Source organism: Limulus polyphemus, unplaced genomic scaffold, assembly GCF_000517525.1.
Source record: "Limulus polyphemus unplaced genomic scaffold, Limulus_polyphemus-2.1.2 Scaffold2012, whole genome shotgun sequence".
In the NCBI taxonomy this organism is placed as follows: Eukaryota; Metazoa; Arthropoda; class Merostomata; order Xiphosura; family Limulidae; genus Limulus; species Limulus polyphemus.
In genome coordinates, this window is record NW_013667622.1 from 105237 (window position 1) to 118092 (window position 12856).

The 12856-nt window shown below is 32.1% G+C and overlaps 1 protein-coding gene across 1 annotated transcript in view; it reads left to right on the forward strand.

The window, feature by feature from the left end:
- The window catches only part of LOC106465649 (origin recognition complex subunit 1-like), a 92151-nt gene that overhangs the window by 7067 nt on the left and 72228 nt on the right, over positions 1–12856 (forward strand). The window contains exons 2-3 of the mRNA XM_013925884.2: positions 1470–1597; positions 7184–7362. Coding sequence (XP_013781338.2) covers positions 1470–1597; positions 7184–7362 — 307 coding nt within the window. The remainder of the gene's footprint in view (positions 1–1469; positions 1598–7183; positions 7363–12856) is intronic.

Consider the following 12856-nt stretch of genomic DNA (forward strand, 5'->3'; position numbering starts at 1 on the left):
CAATACCGAAAAGAAAGACATACTGTTTTCTAATAGTTCTATCAACATGAAATTATATGGGGGGGGGGGATCCAAACCCCCATGACCTTCTTCATGTCATCTTCTGTGTCAAGTTTGGTGCTGATTGATGAAGAAATGTGGAAACGTATAAGGAACAGATACATATACATATTCAAGTATTGGTAATATAAGTACTCATACTAATTATGTCCAATATGGTTCCCTCCTCCCAGGACTGGCATGGGGCTCAGATAGAGGAGCTGTGCATTGATACTTATTGCAAGTGTCCTTCTTCCAGAGCTGATTTTGACCAATAAAAAAGATGGTTGAGGAGTTGTGCACACATGGTACAGTTTGAATGAGCCCCAAACCTCACTGTATATATTGGCTGTCTGACGACTTGTGTGTGTCTTAGTCACTGAATGAGATGAGATGTGGTCTCCCATAGTGTGCCCCTATGGAGCCCCAGCCATAGGATATCGCACCCCATGGGCTTCCTTTGGACACTTGCTGAAGGGAGCTCATATAAGTAAATTTTGCACCATTCCTTCCAACTTCTCAGAGCGGGATTTTAGTTTTCTGTGTATGGAGGTGAGTGATCGTATTGGAAATTAACATTTTCCTTAATGAAAATGTATTTCCGACAGATACTTCCATACATGTTCCTACTTTTATATGTTGCCTCATCAAAGAATGAGGATTTTTGTGCGTGAATGTAGAGGAAGTATTTGTTCAAAAAGTTGTGTTACACTCTTTTGGTGGAGGGTTTTGCTGCATGATACTTCATCATGGTCTACTCCAAACTAAATGTTTCATGTGATATTTAGGTTGTAGTTTTCACAAGGCAGATGGGATGCAAGTCTCTCAGGCAGATTAGCATGACTTGAAGAGGAAAATAGGTTTTGGGTACAGAGTTATATAATTGGAAATTCATTTTCTGTTAAGGAAAATGTTAACATCTAAAATGATTACCCCCAGGTTTGCTCTCTGAACATTTGTTGCTGACAATCATTATGAATCACATAAATCTCTTTCCCCCTCACTACTTGTCTATAAAATCTTAATCAATGTGTCTGAAGTTAAAATTCTGCCAATTAATGTATCAGTATTGTTATCAATAGAAAATCTGGTCTCATTATACAATTTTTAATAGGCATTATTTTGACATGTGGTCTGTAACAAAAAATGTGTACCCTTGCTAACTTCTTGTAAAGTAAAGAGTAGTGTAAATTTTTGTTATATATCAAGGATAAGTGTTCAAGGACAGCCTGAAGAACCAGATGGATTGTCTGTTATCCATGTATTAAAAATAAACTAATCTATATATTTTAGATAGCTTTTTTTCAATAGTAATTGAAACGTTACACCATTTTCCAAGAAATTATAGAATGATGTTAATACAGTGAGAGCTATGCCAAAATTCACTGTATATATTATTAACACTGTTTACCTTTTTTTTTTTCTTGTAGTGAATGTACATTGTCAAATTGTAAAATAGCTGTCAAAGACTTTGTGTTAGTGCGTAATGATGACTGTATGGACTCTGAAAATCTACAAAACTGTTTTGTGGGACAAGTACAAGACCTTTTTGATACAGGTAAGGAAAGTACTTGAAAAAATATTGTATTTTATTTTACTTTTTTGACATTATCTAATTCAGATCTTCAAGTACTGAATATGTTTTTGCTTTCGGTACCTACCACTTTATTTCTCTTTTTAGATGACATAAAATCTTATCTGTTAATTATGTCTTAAAAAAGTGTAACAAGTTTATTTACAATTAAACCTGTTTCCTTAAAAGTTTCTTAAGAGAGAAGTTTTTGGTGTAATTATATATAATGTACCACTTTTATCACTATATACACAGAGTTGGAAGCCTTAAAATGCAAATATTTGGATATTAAACTAAAATTACGTTTTTGATTTATGTTTTCATGGTTAAAATGATCTTTCATTCCTCTTTAAGAGTGGAGAGGGGAGGATTTACAGATACCGATCAAATTTAACTGGACATTATAAGACTTGATGACTTTAAAATTTTAATTAACATTTAATTAATAATTTCCAATAACTTGCATTTCATTGTTTGGCAAAATTTCTTGCATAGGGATACCTGTGTAATGGCCATTCATGTATGCCTAGACTTTCAGAATTTCTTTTATAGTGATTTATGAATCAATATTTTTTATTTACAAAAATATGATGTTTTAGTGTCTATTATAACATGTGTCACTTTAAAAACAATTAACCAAAAGTTCAAAAAATAGTGAAAAAACTCAATATTTTGTTATGCTTCACATATGCAGTGTTTTGGAAGCACTTAGCTATCTCCAACAGCATTGTCACAGAAATCAAATATCAACTGCCATTAACCTTAGTAGATGGAGTAATCATTTTGAAACTTTAGTGGGAAGATGATGTATTATTTGGCTTATTGGAACAATAACAGAAGCAAAAAAGGGTTCAGGGATTAGTTTCTTACATTTTCTGGTGAATCAAATACAGCAGGGTATGTTCAAATGACTTTATTATCTTGCTATAATTTGTTACCAAAGAGGATAATATATTAAAACCAGATACCATACCAACGTTATCAAAATTTAAAAATGGAGATGAACAAACTGAACTAAAACAATGAAAATATAGCCAACAACAACACACACACCCCTAAACTGTAAAACCAAAATTTAACGTTGCTCTTCACATACATATCTATTGAAAAAATATTGAAAAATCTACACACCAAAATACTGTCATCAAGCAAACTATTCCACAAGTTTATAATTAATTAAACAGGAATTGGTCTGGATCTAGGTTTCCAAAGCTTAAAAGATTTCAACTTATTGTATCATTGTTCTTTCATTGGCAGTTGTTTTGATATTATTTTGTGAAAGTAACTTTAAGTCCTGTCTATGTAACAATAACTATTAGATTATTTCCTCCTTAACAACCTTTACAGGCTGGTACATTTTTAAACTTTTAGGCTTAAGTTTACAGACCAGGGATCAAAATACACGAGGGAACGTAATCTTCCTGATAGCTTTCCCTCAAGTGAATGTAATTTTATGTCATTACTTTTATTCCTGCAGACATGTTAAGTGTACTACATTAACTTAAAGATCAACTTACTTGTACTGAGTTACTCAATATGTACAATAGCTAACAAATTCAAAAATGTAAATACACTGATTCACTTTACTGGCTAGAAAAGAATTCTTGTGTCTTCTTGATACATCACTGTAAGCTTACTCAATCAATCTACTGGCTTACCTATATTTATAATCTAATCCTTGTTTAGATAGTTTGCAAAACCTCTTCCTTAATATTCCCAAATATTCTAGGACTGACTTGATCGTAATGTGATGCACTATGTAACATCTAAATTGCAACATTTTAAAATGTATATATAGCTTCTAATAATAACTTGAAATCCACATAGCATTGGGAAATATGACATAAGATAAAATCACTGTAAAAACACAATGTTTATTTCATATATAAAGGTCTTGAGCAACTTCTATTTGTCAGGCTAAATATGAAAAAGGAATTAATGACAATTTTATGTTTAATAACTTGTGTGAATGTACGACTTAAGACAAACAACATACACTTAACAACAGGGCAAAGTGCAATTAAAACAATGTAATAACAAGAAGTAGATAAGCTAAATAAAAAATTATAAACAACAGAACATTCAAACTGATAATAAAATCATGTAAGGAAAAGAAAAGCATTTGTTCGTTTCAAGAGGTTTGGTACCTAATTTAAAAAATCTCTTTATATTTGGCTGTTTCTCTTTTGTTCCTGTTAAATGGTGATGTTTGAGAGCCAAGACTGGTAAATTTGCTAGGGTATGGCTGTTTGAGTTAAAATGTCTAAGTGCTGGAAAGTCAAGTTTTTTTTATTTGTTGAAGATGTTTATTGAATCTATCCCCTAATTTGCATGAAGTTTTGCCAATGTATAGTTTATTACATTTGGAGCAGATGTTGCAGTAAATGGAACATGTTCAGATCCATATGAATTTATTTATTTCCTTAACATATCCTCTTATCTCACTTGACTTCAGTTTCTTGGTTGACTGTTTATTAGCCAACTATAACCAATTTGATTTACTAGCTTTGAAAATTATATTTGCTTTTATATACATTTATGGCTTGATTGAGTGAGAGATGTAGTAGTGAACACATGCCAGGGCTCAGCAGTAACTGATGCTTTAGTGATTTTGCCTCTGATGATACCTTTAGCTTCAGAGCCAGTCTGAATAATATGATGCATTTTCATGTATTAATGAAATGTTTATTCAAAATGGTGATTTGCTGCGTGTATTTACTTTGGATCATCACAAGATTGCCCTAACCATAATTAGATTTTAAACTCCCAATTTCTCAGTCAATTACTGACAATTATTTTGCTTGGTAATATAATATGCTGCAAACAAGGCAGTTGTGATTTGTCTGAAATGAAAATGCAGCATACAGTTTTGTCTTTTTTTGCTGCATTCAAGTTTATTTTGAAAATAAGTTTATTTTTATTATCTGTTAAAATGACTATTGATACATTATCATATTAGCTACATACAGCATTTCATAGCAGACTGCTTAACTTAATTTTAATTGTATTTACCTTATCAAGACTTTGCATAATAGTTCTATGACAGTATCATCACAGCATCATTTGCAAGTAGCTTCAGAATGTTCTGGCTAAAGAAGGTCCTTTGAAGTTACTTGAAGTTTCAGATTGCTGAATCTTGAGTTACATATCTAACATAGATTCAGTGAATATGCTACACCTAGATACTTGACCAGGAAATGTTTGAAAATTAAAATATAGTATGATAAGACAGTTTTGTTTATTATCTCGTTTAATGTTAACATTAGCATCAATTGAATGGAATCACATACCAAATGCTCTTAATCTTTACCAACTAAAGACATGGTTATTTACTTGTCTAACATCTTGATCCTGTTAATGAATATCTGAACAAAAATTTATTTTTCCAGTTTCACTTTGATGATCTGGATGACTTGATACATACATCCATGAAATAGTTTCATGTTTCAGCTATAGTAGCACTCAAACAAAATTTTAAAAATATATAATATTCTGTATCTAATTACTGAATTTTATATGAATACACTAAAAACAGTTTGTTGTTGCAGACAAAGAATCTCAGTGAGTGATCCCACATTTTACACAAATAAAGAGGTTGAGTATGTTGTATTAAAATGATTTTAGAGCCTTACCATATTCGTGTCCTCGTGTCCATTGATTGTCTACCCGATCGCTGTTTTGACAATAGACATGCAATGTAGTTTCCTTTGCAAAAGGCTTAAGACTTTCATGTCTAAAGTACTTTACTACTTCTTGCATGTATAATACACAAAAATGGCAGTTCCCTAGCATCCATTTCAGTTGTACATAAATCTTTTGGTGCTGCATCTGGTGGCTTGACATATGTCCTTCTATAGAATAGCATGAATACGTTTTTCATTTTTCAGCTGTTGAGGTATGCAGTGGTTGAATGGATATGTTGTGGAAGGAATATGTGTGTACATGACTTGTGTTTGATCTTTCAAAAGTAGATTTTTCTTTATTATGTTGCATACTGTTGCTTGGGACATACAGATGGCTTTTGTCACTGACCTATGAGTTTGTGTGTTTTTCTTTTCACAATGCAACACTTTGCTTTCCTGACTGGGGGTGCAACTTCTTGCAGGTCTCTTTCTGAATGGTCCTGGTGCCCCAAGTTTTTCGATATTCCTTTGTTTTCCAATGCCATTAAGCACAAGGAATATCCCCATCTTGGAATTCTAAATCTTAGATCTGAAGACATCTTTGTTGTCTGAGTTTATGAATATTTTGCATTAAAAGGACTGTATCATATGCCTCCCAAAAGTAATATTTGATGGCATCACACTACATACAGAACACCCAGCAACATCAGAAGAAAGTTACATGCCATCTAGTGAGTTTATATCATTTGTGAGTGACATGGTACATGTTGATTTGCACATTCAAAATCATTTTGGTATAACATAATCAACACTCTATATTTTAATGCTTAAAAGTGAATGGATTTATGTACTGTGTTGTGTGCTATATGTAAAAAATATTGAGTATTAGAATATGTGGTATGGATATTCTTTAAGAAATACTTAAGTTTTTGTCATTAATACTTTCCAAGTTGGCCTGAAATTAGCTATATGAATACTGTTTTAAACATATGTGAATGTATGTGCTAATACTCAGAGATCGCATGTTGTTCTTCGATTTTACTCCCTTGGTTGTTGACCATAAATATTCAGTCTGGTTACCATGGTTATGCACTATGCTACAATTTCTATTGTAACAAGCTTTATTGAAGGGTAGCTAGATCAGTGTTAGACCATACTTCTTGACAAACTTTACTGTGCATGAATGTCTTTTTTTCAGGGCTGTGTTTAAGCAAACCACATGGATGCATGGTTTGATAGGTAACTACCCAGAGATTCATTCTACATGGTTCATAAAAATCTTGGAAAGTCATGATTGGTAGCAAATTACCCATTTCTTATGACAGTTTTTCAAGCACCCCCTTATCCCTTTTTCAGTATTTCATAAACTTCCATCTAATACTTGCAAGCTATTTTTCTTCAAGTTTTCTACAGTTTATCTTTCTCTAACCAAAGTCTGTGGGGAGCACTTTTTTACTCGTGGTTTATACTTTTGTACAAGGGTGAGATCTGTGAATTACCTAGTGCACAGTTACGTGGAATATGTGAATCTAGTGAATTAGGAAGAATGGCTTCTGGATGACCAGTTTGTGATGTTGGTAATGGTAGCATCAGTCTTATATGGGGAGGGATATTGTTTCAGTGGTCCTGGTGTGTACTGATCTTTCTTTGCTCATGCAATTAATTATGTTATGGGTAGTTAATTCTCAAGTTGATGGTTTCTGTATTGTGCACCTGGTTGCTACTGTGTTATCCCTTGGAGATGGGTGTGAAGTATCTTACAACCATACGGTTGCCTATGGTGGCATTGCACTGTTGGATTGTTTGAACCAAGTATATGCTAGTGGTATGATGATAGCCCACTGCATTTGTATATGCAACTCATTCTTGCAAGGTGCAGTTAACTCTTTATCTCTGTGTATACTTACTTTACTCTCAATTTTTTACCATATGTATTACAAAATTTTAGGTGAAGGAAATAATGAAAATCATAGAGCTGTTCTTCAGTGGTATTCAAGAATTTCTGAGATTCCTCCTCGTCACCAGAAGCAATTGAAGGCTGCAAATAGCAAGTGGGAAGTACTTCAAGATACTCGAACCAATTTTGATTCCAACATTGATGTTGAAACAATTTTTGGTAAATGTTCGGTAAGAAAATTTTGTATAGTTTAGTGATGAGAAACAATCTCATAAGTTACTGTAAACTAATTCATATTATTTAAGCAAAAATTGTTACCGATAATAAAGTGCATTTTTTTAAAGATGTGCTTAAACTACAAGTAAAGTAAAGAGCATGAAAGATTTCCACTTTACCAGTGCACCTTGAAACATAGCAGGTACGTTTATACAGTTTGCTAAGGAAATCTTAATCAATTATACTCAAATTATGAAACTGATGACTACATAAATTATCAGATCCTGTTACTTGTTTTCATATTGAAAGATAGTTATTGTCACAGATATTCATTTTGTTTTCCATATATATGTATATACACAAAATAGATTACGTTTTTTAATTATTATTACTAAAAATTTCTTTGTGAATATATGAAGTCAAACTCACCCAAGTTATTCACTGCTCTGAGTGATTTTCATGTTAAGATTGAAAATGCTCTTCTTCATCTGAAAGTTGTGAATAAATATCAAACCTTTCTTTCAGAAAAACTTTATATTTTATCAGTTATTTTCTCTACCTTAACCCTATACAAATTCAGTTGATTTGACTGACTTTGCAACCACCATAAAAAATTAGGAAATAATTCTGATTTACCCTTTTTTCTTTCTAGAATGGCTGCAAATTGTAACACGAAACACAATTGTGTATCCGAAATAGCTTAAAGCTCATAACTATACATTTGTTGATACTTAAGTTTATTGTTATATTGACCTTTTTACTGTGTCTAACTAATAATCCCACCATGCTAATTGTAAATCACTTGGCGACAGAGTTTGAAGTCAATACTGGTAGTACTCGGTGTCAAGTATCAGTACTGGATCTTCAGTACCAGCAGTACTGGTATTGGTTTATAATATCTGTTATCACATGTCCCATCTTCAAAGTTTTGACTGAATGCCTTCTCTGGTATTTCAGCTTCGCTTTTCACAGAATTATAAATGTTTGATGTGGTAGTGTTGAGTTCATACTTCAGTCAATAAGCAAATCTCACCGTGAAAATTAGCAATAGCATGAAATATGGGAAACTGGTGACTCCCACACTCTGGAAGAGAACGTGAATGTGCCTACATGACTGATTGTATATTAGGTAGGTGGATGTATTATTAACCCTTAGCATGCAGGCAGGTCAAACTACACATGTCACGACGTATTAGTGAGTTACATTCAAAATTTAATTAAGCTATTTAATTATCATGGTATACGAACAATCTTGACATCAAACCGTAGATAGCAAATCAAATTTTAATGTTATATAAGTTTTAAGTTCTAAATTGTGTAAGAAAATATTTAAAAACAACCTCAAATTCCTCTAGTGTGAGAATTTGGATATTTGTTGTAGAGCTATCTACTCATCTGGATTTTTTTTTAAAACTACGAAATGTAACGTAAAATATTCTCCATAATTTTATCATCAGTATTCTGAAGCTATATTTTTATATTCTTCAATCTTATGGGGCTAAAGAGCAATCAATGAAAATTCAGTAACCATTTTCCATGCCTACCTCTGACATGCTCTAATTTACAATTTGCTAATATATTTTTTCTGAGGCAGACTCCCATTAAATATATAACCAGTATAAAGCCTAGTTTTCAACTGAGTCATTGCCATAATTGACAATTTGGTTTCATGGGAAAACAATTTTCCCGTGAGAACACACTGGGACGAATAGTTGAATTTCTGACTGCTCAAGTCACATGATTAGAGATGATTGAGCACTGGTACTAGCAGTACCCGGTCAGTACTGATACTGACAATCTTGTACTGTTGGTACTATTGAAAACCCTGCTCAGTGAACATGCAGCTCCTGTTACTGTATCAAATTATATAATGGATGAGCTACTTGCAAGCATACCTCATGAATAATGTTTTTTTTTTTCAGTATCATACCTAATTTAACTTTATCTAACCTTATAGGTTTCTAATTTATTACATTTTATTTACTTTTATGATAATAAAAGAAAAATATTACACAGGAAAAACCAGAAATAGTACTTTACCTCGGTCCTCATGTTTTTCGCTGTTGATAAAACTTAAGCATACTTTTTATACTAATGGTACAATTACACTAATTTTTTTAATTGATTAAATAATGCATATAAAAACACAGAATAATAACACCTAAAGTAGGAAATAATGTCCTATAACTGTCATAACTTTTTTGACTTTTTAACTATGTGATAAGAGCTGTTCAAAATTCAGCTAAGTTTGTCGATGTGTTTCCTGTGGGAATAAAGTTTTGAGCTGGAAGCAAGGTACACAATTCTCTGAACAGAAAACAGTGTATTATAATATATCATATGATAGATTAAAACTTTGGATTTCTATTGGTTATAAATAATATAGTATATAATGTCAGAGAGAACTATTGGCAATTTGTGAAAGAGAGGATGTAGCAAGTGGGTCTGATTTTTTACTTCATGGCTCTATAAACAAATGAGATTTACGGCTATAAAAATTATGCTTTGCCTAAGTAATAGCTATATTATAATGAGTAATTTACATTAAATTCCATACTTCTCAGAGAGGTGGTAAATAAATTGGAGAAGAGGAAAGACCTAGAAGAGCATGTTTCAAAATTCTTATACTAGGTGAGATTGAGGTTTTTTTTATATCTCCTTATAAAATTAAGAACTTAAAACTTATGTTAAATTTTGATTTATTAACTACATTATGATGACAAACTTATTCATATACACTGATAATATAGTAGTTTAATTGAAATTTGAATATAACTATGTAAAAAGGTTGTGATGTGCAGAAAAGGGTACCCACAAAGAAAGGATTAATCAAAATTATGATTAAGTTAGCTAACATTGTTCAAATAACCAACTAATTGAAATTTATAGTTCCACTCATTATTGATTATCATTTTACAGACTGATGAAGCACATTTCATGTTTCATAGAAAAATGAATATGCATAATTGGAGGATTTTGGGAACTGACAATCCTCATGTGTTCCTTAGTCAACCTACTGGTCTCAGATTGATTACATCTATTTTATCATTGACTCATCCTGTTTAAACTACTGAAATTCATGAGTACAGGCAAATGGCGCTATTGCCTGTGTTTATGGAAAATAATATGAGCTGTTCAAATACATGGTGATTTAAGACCCATATTCATACAGGATGGTGCACCATCACACAATCAAATAACTGTAGAGGAGCTGCTTCTAAGAATGTCTGGTGAAGATTGGATTATTAGCAGGCATTTTAAGGTGCAGCTTCTGATACGGTACATTACCACTTCTCACATAAATAACTATTCTCGTTCAGTGCTACCCTCTATATGCAAAAAAATATTTTGTGCATGCCACAAGTCTTGAATCTCCCACCCATTTGGAATTGACTGATTCCAATGCATCTTGCATATAAATCATCATGCGACAACCCTTCATAAGTAAAAGTGTGACATACTCTCTTGATGCATTTGACTCCCTCTATTCTATTCTATTGAACTATCACTTTACTTTTGGCATTACTCGTATTAAGAGATTGTTTGTTTTGATGCTCTTTGTATGATTAGAATTCGTGAGTTTTAATAGTTTCATTTTCAAAGTGGAATTTCTTAATTAATTTTTTTTATCTTTATATTAATGAAGGATTTTTCAGTTAACTTAATCTCCCAGTGATTTTTTTCTCTCACTTGAATTTTTATACATGTAACATGTATTTATTTAACTTATTAACTTGTTTGATTTATATTTCAAATATAAATCCTAATGTTAATGTTAACATTTTGGGTAAGGGGTGTTGCAAAAATAAATCACATCTTTCCCCGAGAGCATAACAAAGTAAAATAAATTTTAATTCAATCAAAAAGTAATTCCAAGTATCAACATCGCTTGACTGGGCCACCATTGTTTTCACACACAAGTTTTAATCAATTTGCAAAAGATTTCAGCAATGCAACAAACATCTCTGTTTTTGTGGCTGTCTGTGTGAGCACATCAGTGAGAACACAAATCAAGGTTTCACGTTTGTGTCTCTCACATTCAGGCAAAGTTTCCAATATTTCTTATGGGTGTTGTAGAACAAAAGCACCAACTTGTATTCTTGGAGCATGTCTGCGACTAGTTTCTGAACCATCCAGAATGCAGCACATGTGACACAAACCAGAGTTCTAGTGAGCACCATGATTCAAAAGTTTTTGCAAAAAATGAAATTTGGAGAGTCAAATACCCAAGAGTATGTTGAAATAATGTTTTCTCACAAGTAATGATATTTGTGGTCCTACCAAGTTCATCATTACTTTGGGGGAAAAAGTGTGATTTATTTTGCAACACCCCTTGAGGGAGAATGAATTATGTAATTCAGAAATATGCCCCTCCCTGACTATGTATTAATTTCTTTTTATTGACTCATTTTGTGTATATTGTGCTGATAATCATACATTATATTGTTTCCCAGCTGTGACACTTCAAAGTGGCCAAAGGACTTTATGGCCAATTTACAAATAGGTAATTGTAAAACTAATTTCCTATATGTTAGAAAAGTTTCTTTCTCAAGGGTGACCTTTGTATATCACTTTTGATACGTCAGAAGTGAAATATGCTTATCATCAAAACTTGGTTTAAGATCAGGACCCCTGAGGCAAAGGTCAAGGCCAGTATCTGTTTTTTTGTGTGTGCAAAGCTACACCATGGGCTATCCATGTTGCATCCATTACACAGAATCAATCAATCAATCCCCTATATTTTATCTCTATTCGCCCAGACATCATTTACTGCACATGTCATGAGGTTTTAGTGACTTACATTCAACATTTTATTAAACTACTGTTTGTTTATGTTATACAAATTGGCATAGCACAAAATCATAGCTAATAATCCATATCTTAATAGTATATAGGTTTTTAATTTCTTAATTTTATAAGACAATATTTAAAAAAATCCTAAATTTCCCCTAGTGTGAGAAAGGTGACATTTTTTGTAGGCATCCCATCTTTGTTTTATTTACCTCCTCTCCAATAAGTACGAACCCTGTTGTTACACCTACCTGTTGCATCCTCTTTTAGATTTAATTCTGTATTATGTACAACCAATAGAGACCCAAGGTTTTCATATATCAAATGATGTATTAAATTACATTGTTTTCTGAATAGAGAATTGTCAATTTCTCTTTTAGTACAAGCTTAATTCAATCTGGAAAGATAACAACTAGCTTGGATGAATTTGTAATGGCTCTTGTCACATGGTTAGAAATCCAGAAAAATTGTGATAATTAGAGGAAATTGTCTGCTTTTTGCATGATATAATTCTATGTACTTTGGTGCATTATTTTGTACATTACTACCATTAGTATAGAAAAGTAGGGTTAAGTGTTATCAACAGCAAAAAAAAAGAAGACACAGGTAAGTACTTTATTTCTTGTTTTTCATGTTTATTCTTTATTTATTATTATAGAAGTAATTAAAATATCAAATGAAGGATCTCCTTATGTTAGTTAAGGTTAGATTAGATAA